The 14,664-nt window shown below is 44.6% G+C and overlaps 1 protein-coding gene across 2 annotated transcripts in view; it reads left to right on the top strand.

Annotated features, from left to right (window-relative positions):
* Positions 1-14,664, top strand: part of LOC135041406 (myosin-binding protein H-like) — a 202,567-nt gene that overhangs the window by 93,286 nt on the left and 94,617 nt on the right. For both annotated transcript variants that reach the window (XR_010235039.1, XM_063954934.1), the window contains exon 2: positions 4,174-4,308. Coding sequence is in view for 1 of the 2 variants with exons in the window: in XM_063954934.1 (XP_063811004.1) it covers positions 4,174-4,308 (135 nt within the window). In the remaining variant the exon portion in view is untranslated. The remainder of the gene's footprint in view (positions 1-4,173; positions 4,309-14,664) is intronic.

Below are 14,664 nucleotides of genomic sequence, written 5' to 3'. Positions count from 1 at the left end.
GCACAAATGAGCAGAGTGTGATCCAGTGTGGATGGGTTAATGACATAGTGGGCATCTGGAGGGTTCTGATTACATTAAATACATCTGAAGTAGTATGATGGCATTTAAGGGGCATGTGCAATGTCTCTAATTTTACATTTGTACATGTCTCCAATATGTGTCTATGTCTGTCTGCATCTCTCTGTCCTCTAGATGTGAGTCTATTGATAATGTGGACAGAGGGCACTGGGTGGCATAATGTGTAATAAGGCACTATGGACCCTATTCAGTATGCGATGCATCAGTGATGCGATCGCATACTGACGATCCTGTATATAGTGCGCACGGGGCAGTGATGTGGCGTTGCAGTGGGCATCGACTTGGCATTGGGGGTGGGTGTGGTGACCAAAATGGGGGCGGGTTTGGAACGTCTGCTGCGACTCAAAAAATGGATGCCCTGCACCTGCCATCGCAGCCAGGCTGCGAAGGCAGGGCGGCATCCACAAATCAGCAATGCGATTGCATCTGAATTGCGATTGCATCGCTGCAGGATATTTGCATGCTGGATGCCTTGCCCTGTGCTGGGCGGCCCCCAGCATTTAATCGCAGCCTGTTGCAGTTTTGCTAAATTAGCAATGTGTGCTGAGGACACTGGCATAATGTGGACTGAGGGCACAGTGTGGCACATTTTTAACTAGAGAATTGTGTGGCATAATGTGAAATACAGTATATGTGAAATATATTTTAAATTTTTTTGTTTTTTTATAGTACAAGTCAAATGTTCAGCCCACAAAATTTCTAGAGATGAGCGCCTGAAATTTTTCGGGTTTTGTGTTTTGGTTTTGGGTTCGGTTCCGCGGCCGTGTTTTGGGTTCGACCGCGTTTTGGCAAAACCTCACCGAATTTTTTTTGTCGGATTCGGGTGTGTTTTGGATTCGGGTGTTTTTTTCAAAAAACACTAAAAAACAGCTTAAATCATAGAATTTGGGGGTCATTTTGATCCCAAAGTATTATTAACCTCAAAAACCATAATTTACACTCATTTTCAGTCTATTCTGAATACCTCACACCTCACAATATTATTTTTAGTCCTAAAATTTGCACCGAGGTCGCTGTGTGAGTAAGATAAGCGACCCTAGTGGCCGACACAAACACCGGGCCCATCTAGGAGTGGCACTGCAGTGTCACGCAGGATGTCCCTTCCAAAAAACCCTCCCCAAACAGCACATGACGCAAAGAAAAAAAGAGGCGCAATGAGGTAGCTGTGTGAGTAAGATTAGCGACCCTAGTGGCCGACACAAACACCGGGCCCATCTAGGAGTGGCACTGCAGTGTCACGCAGGATGGCCCTTCCAAAAAACCCTCCCCAAACAGCACATGACGCAAAGAAAAAAAGAGGCTTTTTACTGATATTTGGTGTTTTGGATTTGACATGCTCTGTACTATGACATTGGGCATCGGCCTTGGCAGACGACGTTGCTGGCATTTCATCGTCTCGGCCATGACTAGTGGCAGCAGCTTCAGCACGAGGTGGAAGTGGATCTTGATCTTTCCCTAATTTTGGAACCTCAACATTTTTGTTCTCCATATTTTAATAGGCACAACTAAAAGGCACCTCAGGTAAACAATGGAGATGGATGGATTGGATACTAGTATACAATTATGGACGGGCTGCCGAGTGCCGACACAGAGGTAGCCACAGCCGTGAACTACCGCACTGTACTGTGTCTGCTGCTAATATATAGACTGGTTGATAAAGAGATAGTATACTCGTAACTAGTATGTATGTATAAAGAAAGAAAAAAAAACCACGGTTAGGTGGTATATACAATTATGGACGGGCTGCCGAGTGCCGACACAGAGGTAGCCACAGCCGTGAACTACCGCACTGTACTGTGTCTGCTGCTAATATATAGACTGGTTGATAAAGAGATAGTATACTCGTAACTAGTATGTATGTATAAAGAAAGAAAAAAAAACCACGGTTAGGTGGTATATACAATTATGGACGGGCTGCCGAGTGCCGACACAGAGGTAGCCACAGCCGTGAACTACCGCACTGTACTGTGTCTGCTGCTAATATATAGACTGGTTGATAAAGAGATAGTATACTCGTAACTAGTATGTATGTATAAAGAAAGAAAAAAAAAACACGGTTAGGTGGTATATACAATTATGGACGGGCTGCCGAGTGCCGACACAGAGGTAGCCACAGCCGTGAACTACCGCACTGTACTGTGTCTGCTGCTAATATATAGACTGGTTGATAAAGAGATAGTATACTCGTAACTAGTATGTATGTATAAAGAAAGAAAAAAAAACCACGGTTAGGTGGTATATACAATTATGGACGGGCTGCCGAGTGCCGACACAGAGGTAGCCACAGCCGTGAACTACCGCACTGTACTGTGTCTGTTGCTAATATATAGACTGGTTGATAAAGAGATAGTATACTCGTAACTAGTATGTATGTATAAAGAAAGAAAAAAAAACCACGGTTAGGTCACTGGTATATACAATTATGGACGGGCTGCCGAGTGCCGACACAGAGGTAGCCACGGCCGTGAACTACCGCACTGTACTGTGTCTGCTGCTAATATAGACTGGTTGATAAAGAGATAGTATACTACTAATATTATATACTGGTGGTCAGGTCACTGGTCACTAGTCACACTGGCAGTGGCACTCCTGCAGCAAAAGTGTGCACTGTTTAATTTTAATATAATATTATGTACTCCTGGCTCCTGCTATAACCTATAACTGGCACTGCAGTAGTGCTCCCCAGTCTCCCCCACAATTATAAGCTGTGTGAGCTGAGCAGTCAGACAGATATATAATATATATAGATGATGCAGCACACTGGCCTGAGCCTGAGCAGTGCACACAGATATGGTATGTGACTGACTGAGTCACTGTGTGTATCGCTTTTTTCAGGCAGAGAACGGATATATTAAATAAACTGCACTGTGTGTCTGGTGGTCACTCACTATATAATATATTATGTACTCCTGGCTCCTGCTATAACCTATAACTGGCACTGCAGTAGTGCTCCCCAGTCTCCCCCACAATTATAAGCTGTGTGAGCTGAGCAGTCAGACAGATATATATAATATTATATATAGATAATAGATGATGCAGCACACTGGCCTGAGCCTGAGCAGTGCACACAGATATGGTATGTGACTGAGTCACTGTGTGCTGTGTATCGCTTTTTTCAGGCAGAGAACGGATTATAAATAAAAGTGGTGGTCACTGGTCACTATCAGCAAAACTCTGCACTGTACACTACTGAGTACTCCTAATGCTCCCCAAAATTAGTAAATCAAGTGTCTCTCTAATCTATTCTAATTCTAAACGGAGAGGACGCCAGCCACGTCCTCTCCCTATCAATCTCAATGCACGTGTGAAAATGGCGGCGACGCGCGGCTCCTTATATAGAATCCGAGTCTCGCGATAGAATCCGAGCCTCGCGAGAATCCGACAGCGTCATGATGACGTTCGGGCGCGCTCGGGTTAACCGAGCAAGGCGGGAAGATCCGAGTCGCTCGGACCCGTGAAAAAAAACATGAAGTTCTGGCGGGTTCGGATTCAGAGAAACCGAACCCGCTCATCTCTAAAAATTTCCCTAACTTTTCAAAAGCGCTAACTAGTTTCCTGTCTTATTGGTAAATAAGTCTTTCATATATCCATATATACTGTACTAGTAATGGGACCTGAGTCGGATTCAGTATGTAATACCAATGGCCGGGATGCCGGCCATCAGTATACCGACAGCGGCATCCCGGCCACCAGGATGCTGGCATCGGGGCGAGCGCTAGTAAGCCCCTTGCGGGCTCGCTTCGCTCGCCATGCTCCAGGCTCCGGGCTGGTTTCAGTCTGTTTTATATTATTTTGGTGTGTTTGTTCCAAATAAATGTAATTCCTATAGTGTGCACCAGTCAAGCATTTATTCATGTCTTCTGGTAACAAATGAGTACTAAAAATATGTTGCATGTGGCATGTTATACTTGATTTTGCATTAAAAATCACTGCTGCAAACTTTGACAAAAATAGGTAATTGTAACAATTTATTATTATTATTATTATTATTATTATTATTTCATTATTAATAAACTTCCATTAAGCTTTTGGCAATTTAACATATTTTATGGTAAACTGTCAAATTCAACGGAATATTTCTGTGTTTTTTTCTAGAACCCCCCAGCAAGCCTGAAAACCTGTCAGTAGACGGCGTTGAGGCTACCTCCTTATCACTGCGATGGAAGAGCCCTGAGAAAGAAGGCACTAATGCCATAGATGGATACCTGATTCAGTACAAAAAGGAAGGCAGTAAGTTTATATCTTTTACACATTTTAATAAAATCTTTAGATTTTTTGGTAATATTACAGTAACTTAAATGTGCCTCTTTTACGATCTAACATGTTTAGTGACAATCGGCATTCTGCACATGCATCTAAGTTGCACTGCACATGTAAGGGGTCATTCAGGTGTGGATGCAAATCAGCGATTGCACACATAGCGATCATCGTTTTCACACTGTGCATTTGTGTGGGCCGCAGTGCGCACGCACAGCGATTAATTCCCGAGTGCGGTCTCTGAGGTTTTAGTCGCAAAGTGAGCAAAAGGAAGTCAGCATTTGGGGGTGGTAATGGGAAATGGTCATGCGAATGCAGGCGTGTCATGGCCGTTCGGACGGTGTTTTCTGGGCATGCGTATATTAGCAGCTGCGATCACACTTGCTCTGGAGAGGCCTGTGGGTTCCAGGAGTGCAGCTCAGCCTGTGCGTCTACAAAGGTACTCAGGCTCTGCGTGGTGACCCAACCACAACTGAATGACCGCCGTACCGTGAAGAGGATTTATTTGCAAAGTGATTGACAGGGACCGGGAGGTATAGGGAGTTGGTTGCAAAAAGGGAGACAGGCTGCAACCGTTTTGGTTGCATGTCTAAGCAAGCTACTGTGATCCTGTATGCAGTTACCCTGTTACTTCTGCGGCCATGCTGCGCAAACATAGGGATATTTAGAACATCAGTAGTTGACTGATCTGAAATGGATCCTGCATCTTTGTACGCAGCCGCTGGAATTTGCAAAGCCACCAGTGGGCACCTCAATACAAATCCAGAGAGATAAAGTAGAAATGTATCCCATAGCAACCAATCAGTTTCTCTCATTTTATAGATTGAGCTAACTAAATGGTAGCTAGAAGCTGATTGGTTGCTAAGGGTAGCTTCTCCACTTTACCTTATACCTTCAGGTGACTGGGGAGCCAAAGAGGGAGAGCACAGGGAGTCGGGAGCATGGGCCACATCTGCCATCTTACCATGTGCTTGATTCCCATTCCCTGTGATAAGAGGCCACCATGCACAGCCGTCTTACACCCGCTCCCCCCAGGACCCATCTGATGGCCATCCTGCCCATGCCGGCCGCAGTGGCGTTACAACAGGGGTCTCCAAAGTGCCGACTCCTCTTCAGTGATAGGAACCGGGTGCTGCACTGTGACATTATGTGCAGCACCCGGCTCCTGTCATTGTATAGGAGCCGACTCTGTACTCACACTGGTCCCCGGGGGCAGCCCGCATCTCTGGGACCCCCAGAGTGATTAAACGGGAATTCAGGCATTGCTCACTGTGTTTCCCCCATAAGAGGGGGTAATTCAGAGTTGATTGCAGCAGCAAATTTGTTAGCAGTTGGGCAAAACCATGTACAGTGCATGGAGGGGGGGCAGATGTAACATGTGCAGAGAGAGTTAGATTTGGGTGGGGTGTGTTCAAACTGAAATCTAAATTGCAGTGTAAAATCAAAGCAGGCAGTATTTACCCTGCACAGAAACAATATAACCCGCCCAAATCTAACTCTCTCTGCACATGTTACATCTGCCCCCCCCCCCCCTCCCTGCAGTGCTTATGGTTTTGCCCAACTACTAACAAATTTGCTGCTGCAATCAACTCTGAATTACCCCCTGAGTGACGCCTCTGCCCGGCCGCATCCTTGCACCGGGGCTGCGCTGCTTAGTGCTTACTCAGACATTGCAGGGCTTCACATGGGCAGCACAGGCTGGGTAAGCGCTGTACTGGGATCCAACAACAACAATGGACTGGCAGCTTCTTTTCATGGGGCTACAGCAGGCTGTTTTCCCTTTTTTGCTATACTTCATTTTTGCCTTATTTGATTGATAATATGTTTAATCCCCCTACTAATCCACGTGTCCCCTACTCACCATTGTCTCATCCACCCCTATTTGCTCCCAGTAATTATTCTGGACATTACTTTTATTTATTTATTTATGTATTTACTTTTGAGAACTTTCATTTGGCTGGACTCCCCTTTGTATCGCCCACTTGTGGATTATTCATCCTGCGTTGTGCCATTGCTGAAGCTAACATTTGCAGCATACTCATTTGAAACTATAATTTATTTCTGTTGACATTTCTGTGGGACTTCTGCTTACCTTGTGCTGATCCTGCCACCTACTTTCCCCCCACTGCAAATGTTCTTTTCTTTCTATGCAATATCCCACTGTGCGGCACACTTCTGTTGACTGGCATCCTGCCCACTGTAACCTATGAAGTGCGCCCTAATGGCTGCCTTGCTTGGTAATTTCAAGGGCAGGATGGGCATCCATGGAATTGTTCACTCAGTGGGTACTGTTTGTTCACTGCTCAGTTTATCCATGCACAACCTTCTTCTATGTATTGCTTATTCACACATTGGCCCTCATTCCGAGTTGTTCGCTCGCTAGCCGCTTTTCGCAGCAGTGCACACGCTAAGCCGCCGCCCTCTGGGAGTGAATCTTAGCTTAGCAGAATTGCGAACAAAGTATTCGCAATATTGCGAAAAGATTTTTCTTTGCAGTTTCTGAGTAGCTCGAGACTTACTCTTCCAGTGCGATCAGTTCAGTGCTTGTCGTTCCTGGTTTGACGTCACAAACACACCCAGCGTTCGCCCAGACACTCCTCCGCTTCTCCAGCCACTCCCGCGTTTTTCCCAGAAACGGCAGCGTTTTTTCACACACACCCATAAAACGGCCAGTTTCCGCCCAAATACACCCACTTCCTGTCAATCACACTACGATCACCAGAACGAAGAAAAAACCTCGTAATGCCGTGAATAAAATACCAAACTTCTTAGCAAATTTACTTGGCACAGCCGCAGTGCGAACATTGTGCATGCGCAGTTAGCGGAAAATCGCAGCGATGCGAAGGAAAATAACGAGCGAACAACTCGGAATGAGGGCCATTGTGACTAATGTAGTACACCCAACATGGCTGACTTGCCAGGTGCTCTATGTAGAATGAAAATGCATGGCTCTGATTATCTTGCAGGGACCTTGTCATTTCAGCATATCATCCTATTACTCACTTGTCAGTTTTTCCATATATGCCTTGTGCCCGTGCATGGTTTATCTCCCACAGCACAATCTTTGCAGTGTGCCCGACATGACTGCCTCACCTGGTATGTTTGTGGATAGGATGATAAATTACATGAATCTGATGGTCAGGACATTACCCAGTGGCGTCACAAGGAGGGTGCGGCCTTCACCCAGGTGTCACCCACCGAGGGGTGACACAAAAATGCCGGTTCCTGCTCAGTGACAGGAGCCGGCTGCTGCACTGTAACAATATGTGCAGCATCTGACTCCTGTCATTGAGTAGGAGCCGGCACTGCAGCCATAGCCGGTTCCCTGTGCTCGGCTGATGTTGCAGCTGCTGGCACACAGTGTCCAATCAACAGGTGTCGCATAACGTTCCGGCCTGTGCGCGAGAGACCTGCCGCCACTACACCCGCAGCACAAGAGTCAGAAACCGGCTGTGCTGCGCAGAGCTGGCCCTAGCCAATTTGATACCCTAGGCAAAATTTTGGCTGGTGCCCCCTAGCACCACCGCTAGTTCTGCATCTGACCCAGCAACACGCAGGCAGTGGGGCCCACAGGGGATTTACCCTGTGCCCCTGTGGGCCAGTTCAACCCTTCATAATATCACACAGTAATGCCCATAACACACAAAATGCCACACAGTAATGCACCTTACACATATGCCCCACATTAGTAATGCCCATAATACACATAATGCCACACAGTAATGCACCTTACACATATGCCCCACCATAGTAATGCCCATAAAACACATAATTCCACATAGTAATGCACATTACACATATGCCCCACATTAGTAATGCCCATAATACACATAATGCCACACAGTAATGCACCTTACACTTATGCCTCCCATTAGTAATGCTAGTAGCTTTTTTTAAATAAAACTTACTTTTGCTTGCTGGTGTGCTGGCAGTCAGTGTGTGCTCCCATGCAGCTCCCTGTATCCATGACTGCATTTTGTGAGATGGGGGTGGCAGGATGGGTGAGTGCTTGTGCTTGCACCCATTAAAGGGGCACCTGTACAAGGAATGTGACCTCACAGGGTATGCCGTCCTTTGCATGCCTCACCCTTTATTTTCACTTGCTGGTTGGACACAGATAGCAGCAATGTCCAGATACTGCCATACGTGCTGGTTATACAAAAAGACCAGTATCAAACATGTAGCAACTGTCCATTGTTTTCACTCTTCAGTGTGTTTGCTGGTGTCTGTTACTCCCGGCAACTGCATGCCCTTTATTTTATACTGCAGGAGCGATATGCTCTGCCCTCCAGTCTGATGCATCTGATGTTTCATATAGAAATAGCGCAACGCAACTTACTGACCACGTTACAGTGCTGGGTGGCAGGGTAATTTTACAGCATGGACTGACTGAGAAATAAAGTGTGGGGAGAACACTGCCCCTGTTATATCCCTGCAGACACATGGTGTTTGTACAGGGATAAGGGACACAGGATAGCAGGGTCCCCCTCCCCCATGTGCACAAGCAGTAGGGGTGATGTCAAATTTATGTGGAGCAGTCTTCCAAAATACACATGTGGTATCATAAGGAGCCATCCAGTAATAACCTTACATAGTCAGTAAAAATGTCACAGTTCCAGGAATTGCAGTTACTGGGCTTCTGCTGCCTGAGGTCTCACAAGTCAGGGGCATTGTCAGAGGGAGTTTAAGGGACTGTGCATTTTGTTTGACAAATGTAAACAGCAGGGTATACAAGTACTGATCGAATACATTTGGAAAGTAACAGATAGTTTGCAGACTGTACCTCCCAGCATGAGATACTGCAGGGATATGCTTGGATGCCCCTAGACATGCTTGGATGCTCTGTGCAAATGCTTAGCCTGCCTATAGCTAAGGCCGGCTCTGGCACTGCGCACACACACGCACACCAGGCACAGAGCACCGGTAGGGGCAGACACAGGTGAGACACACAGTGACAGGAGCCCCAAGCGTGACAGGAGCCCCAAGCTGCAGGCTGGGGAGAGGTAACAGCTCGGTATAGTGCAGTTATACGTCGGTGTGAGTATGCATGGGACACATATGTGGGCATGTGTGGGGCACAGTGGGTGGCATGTGGTATGCATGGAGCACTCCCTGTTGGCATCTCCTGAATCCCCTGGAGTGCCTAAAACAGGGGTCCGTCCCGCGAGGCCATGCCGCTTTGTGCAAGGCCACGTCCCCATTTTGCGCCCTCCCACAACGTGTGTCATCAGGGGCAATGATGACCCTGCATTACCCCTAGCGCTAAGACACCCATTTTGTGTCATCTCTTCTACTTGTGACCTATTCCACCCAGAGCAATCCTATGGAGCGCGCACAAGGTTACTGCCTCACCCGGTACCTTTCATGGCTGGAATTTATAGTCCGTACAAGTTATTACCCAACCCTGCATTATGCTTATTGTACTCTCTAGGTTTAGTTGTTCTTAATTATGTATGTTTTTCGACTTGCTGTAATTCTAATATCTTTGTACAATGTACCATATTTTTGATATATGTAAAGCAACTTTGAGTCCTGCGGGAAAAAAGCGGTATTTAAAATTATTATTAATTGTTATCTCTCTCCAAGGTTGATACCTCTTCCCGGTATCCAGACTATAGATCTACACTAAAAAGGTCTACAGTCAACAGGTCTACCACTAATGGAAGACATGCATCAGGCCGACAGGGCCAAAAGGTCGACAGGGTCAAAAGGTCAACATGTAAAGTTAAACAGTTACACAGGTTGACAGGGTCAAAAGGTCAACAGGGTCAAAAGGGCAACATGACAAAGATTGACACACATATGGTAGACACGAGGTTTTTAATTTTTTTTCATTTTTTTTCATACTTTACCATCCATGTGGCCTACGATTGGGAATAGTAACCTTTCCCGAAGCATGGCGAGTGAAGCAAGCCACGTGAGGGGATTCAGTACACTAATGGGGCTTGTATGTGGCAGAAAAGTGAGAAAACACCCCCAAAAATAATAATTTGTGTCTACCTTTTATGTGTCGAACAATTCCATGTTGACCTTTTGACACTGCCGACCTTTTGAACCTCTCAAATTTTTCTACTGTTTATCTATTGTATGTCGACCTTTTGACCTTGGTAACCTTTTGACCCTGTCGACTTAATGCATGTCTACCATTAGTGGTATCCCTATTGACTGTAGACCTTTTTAGTGTAGAGCTAATAATTAATCCACACCCCTCTTCCCTATGTTCAGAGGATTATCACACATTCAGTCAAATAAACAGGAGAGCTCTTGGAGGAAATGAAGGGGCTATAGGTCAGGGACGTGCAGTGAGGTAGATGACTCAGGAGGCACTGGCTAGTACCCAGTGACGTGCGGTGAGGTGAGGCAGGTGAGGCAAAACCTTTCCTGTCATACTAACGGTTGTGCCAGAGTTTTGACTGTATAAAGTATATGAAAAATACAAAGAATATGTAAAAAATATGTTCTTTGTATTATTCTAATAATTTTTATAGACAAAACTCTGGAATAAAAAGTCTATTGCAGGTGTGACAGTGCCTCCCCTGCCTACCTTTTCTGCCCCTCTGATGTGTGGTCAAAATTCTGGCTTATGCATTACTATGACGGGAAAGGCTCTGCCCCACCTGCCTCACCTCACCGCACATCACTGATATAGGCAATAGAAACCAAATAATGTTACTATATTAATGATGACATATGTGTGTAGTCTGACTAGCTCCATCAAATAAATGAGTTATAGCTCTATAACAACAATATTTATATTGTAGGGTAGGATGAGCCAATTGAAACTTATTTTGTCCCCTAAGCAAAAACAAAGGAGACAGACGTAAAATGGTAACATCTACCTTTACTTCAAGATATCTCCTGTCAATCCAGATGATAAGAATGCATCTATGACACAGGGCTGTGAAAATTTGGCTCAATTTAGCCAGGGTAAATTGACCAATTGACTTTTTCATGTTTAAACATGAGCATAAAGAAAAAATAATAATAATAATAATGATAATAATGCCTTTACCTTTTCCAAATAGTTTTTTTTCTTCCTTAAAGGTAACTTTAAACAATATAAATTCAACCAAATAAAGTTTATCATTAAACAATGAAACAATTTTCATTATAACCTGTTCAGCATTTCAACAACTATTCAACATTTTTTCCATCAATGTTGCAGGGAAATATAAAGTATTGCTCCCTCCTTGCCATTCCTGCAGAATTTTGAGGTTGAGGTACGGGATGCCGATGTCGGTATAGTGACATTCGGCAACCCATACGCCGGGATCCCAAACCGATTCCAGTCAACTTACCCCACATACTCATCTTACCCCACTCTCTCTTACCTTATATTTATATTAAACAAGTACAAAATGTAGGTTACAAAATGTTGAATTGGCATTGTCCAAGAAATTTGAACAATGCATAGGGGTAAAACAGAGAACAACAAATTCTTTAAATCATACTTGACAACATTTCACTGGCCCCACCAGGAGATTTGTGAGCACCCAGACATTCTGGGAGAATAAAAAAAAAGAAAAATTTTTCTATTTGCAAGTTCTAAGTAAATTTAAAAAAATTGAGCACATCTGCTGTCTTCCAGTCATCAATAACAAGCAAACCACTTTCTTTTTTTACAGCTTTTTATATAGTTAAGGTGCATTTTACTATGGTCAGAGTAGCATAGTATATTCAAAGGCACTATCAGATATGTCATACAGAATATGGAATTGCTAACCCATACAAATGATGCAAAAAGACCAAATACTTTATCATCACTGACACATCCAAATTATGTAAAAAAATAAATAAATAAAAGAACATTCCTTTATTAAAATATGTATAAAATTATCTACTTATAGTTATCTTGATATTGCTATTACATTTATGGATTTGATATTTGTGGGAGCATTCCATTATTCCATTATTGGTAATATTGTGGGGATTTATAATATATAATTTATTTAAATGACTGATTGTTTTGTATTTATTATTAATTGTTAGATTGTTTTTATGTGATATATCCGAGTAAAACCGAATCCGCTCATCACTAGTTTTAGTAGAGGGAAGTTTATTTATTATGGAAGCAATGTATATGCTCATTTGTGTGAAATCATTGAAATTTAATCAGATAATCAGGCTCGGCACTTACCGGTCAGCAAAGGGATGCAAAGCAGGTAGGCGCCAGGCTCTGCCCGCTCTGCATCCCCACTGCTGAGTTCCCCAGCTGATGCTCCTGTCACACTCTGACAGGCAGCGGCGCCGGTATCATGAAGCCTCCTCTCCCTCTCCCTGTCACAGACTCACCTCAAAGTGCAGTGTGCTGGGGCGATCTAAAAAGGGGCGGATCTACATGGAAATAAGGGGTGGGGCTACATGGGACCAGGCTGCTGCCTGCAACACAGAAGGACGAGTTGCCAGACTTCTTTATGTAAGTGGCTGGAAAGAGTGAGTGAAAGTGTGTGTGAGTGTGTGTGAGTGTGTGTATATGTATACAGTATCTGTGTATATGTATGTGTGATTGTACTGTATGTGTATGTATATATGTATGTATGTATGTGGTGTATGTGTGACTGTGCAGCATAATGTGCGTAAGCGTCACTGCTACAGGGAGCATTACGTGTGCAAGCATCACTGGTACAGGGGGCGTTGCGTGTGTAAGCGTCACTATTACAGGGTGCGTTGCGTGTGTAAGCGTCACTGGTACAGGGGGTCGTTGCGTGTGTAAGTGGCACTGGTACATGGGACGTTGCGTGTGTAAGCGTCACTATTACAGGGTGCATTGCGTGTGTAAGCTTCACTGGTACGGGAGGGCGTTGCGTGTGTAAGCGTCACTGGTACAGGAGGAGTTGTGTGTGTAAGCGTCACTGCTACAGGGTGCGTTACGTGTGTAAGCGTCACTGTTGCAGGGGGCATTACGTGTGTAAGCGTCACTGCGTATTGTATAAGTGTCACTTGTACAGGGGGCGTTACCTGTGTAAGCATCACTCCTGCAGCGGCCCTTACATGTGTAAGTGCCACTACTACAGGAGGCGTTGTGTATAAGCGGCACTACCAAAAGGGGCCTTAAGTGTGTAAGTGCCACTACTACAGGGGGCGTTGTGTATAAGCGGCACTACCAAAAGGGGCCTTACGTGTGTAAGTGCCACTACTACAGGGGGCGTTGTGTAAAAGTGGCACTACCACAGGGGGTGTTACGTGTGTAAGCGGCACTACTACAGGGAGCATTATGTGTAAAAGCATTATGTGCGCTGTCTTTTTGTAAAGTATGGGAGGGCGCAAATTTATAGTTTGCAGGGTGGCGCCGAACACCCTAGCACGGCCCTGCAGATAATTAGTCTTTTTAGATTTAACCTTCAACTCGTGTTCATCCTGGGTATTCCCATTTTATTAGTCATATCATCTAAATGTTTCTGGTAGCACAGGTTATTTATTGTGTTGTAAAAAGATTTTTTTATTTGTTAGAAAGGGGGATTTCATTAGCCACAAGTTGTGACGCCCAATCTCTTCTCTGGGTAAAGTATCCGGGTTTATTCAATTAGAGGCTCAGAACAAACCCACAACTAGCCCATCTTATAATGCCAATTTCTGCTCACACAATTTAAATCTTCCCCCTGAATCATTAGCAAAACAATAAAGTTCAGAAATGTAGCTCTTTCTAAGAAAAACAATCCCTGTTTTTAGTAGCTGATTTACTAATCATCTCAAAGGAAATAAATCATAATATTGTGCCTTCAAAAAACTTTTGAGGACATGTTTGGAAAAAAAAATATTTTATAGAGTTAAAATTAAGAAAGACTTTACTGTGTTAATTGTATCTATATAATAATTCTATAAAGTCTGTCCCATCTTTAACATGCATGTGCAGTGGGAGCCTGGGCACGTGGCATCTGTCCAATGGCTCCCACTGTGAAGGAGGTGGGCAGACGTAGTGCTGCAGAAAAAGAGGAAATGGTCGGCCACAGGAACATAGTAAATATGGAAGCAGTGGGTGGGACTAGAAGAGCAGCAGTCAGATGGGGTGACGTAAGGGGATGAACAAAGCAGGGGGCTGGGTGGAGTGAATGCAGACCCTTTATATATTTAACACAGTGAAGTCTTGCATTTTGACTGTATAAAACTGGCTCCTCAAACACTTCAGGAATTCACAGGCCTGAAAGAAAAGAAGCAAGTAGCAAGGGGTGGTTAGAGTGGCTGTTCCTGAAGATCACCCATCACTGATGCCCAGGAGAGGGAGAAATTGGAGGGTGATGGGGCTGCAGTTAGGCCAGGGTAATCCTGTTATGTTCCCTGGCCCTGAGAAATGACTATGGGGAAGAAGTTTGGGAAGTCGCAGCTGCCCTG

This window comes from Pseudophryne corroboree, chromosome 2 (genome assembly GCF_028390025.1).
Source record: "Pseudophryne corroboree isolate aPseCor3 chromosome 2, aPseCor3.hap2, whole genome shotgun sequence".
NCBI lineage: Eukaryota > Metazoa > Chordata > Amphibia > Anura > Myobatrachidae > Pseudophryne > Pseudophryne corroboree.
The sequence above is the reverse complement of the archived record's forward strand: the minus strand, read 5'-3'. Positions and strand labels throughout refer to the sequence as shown.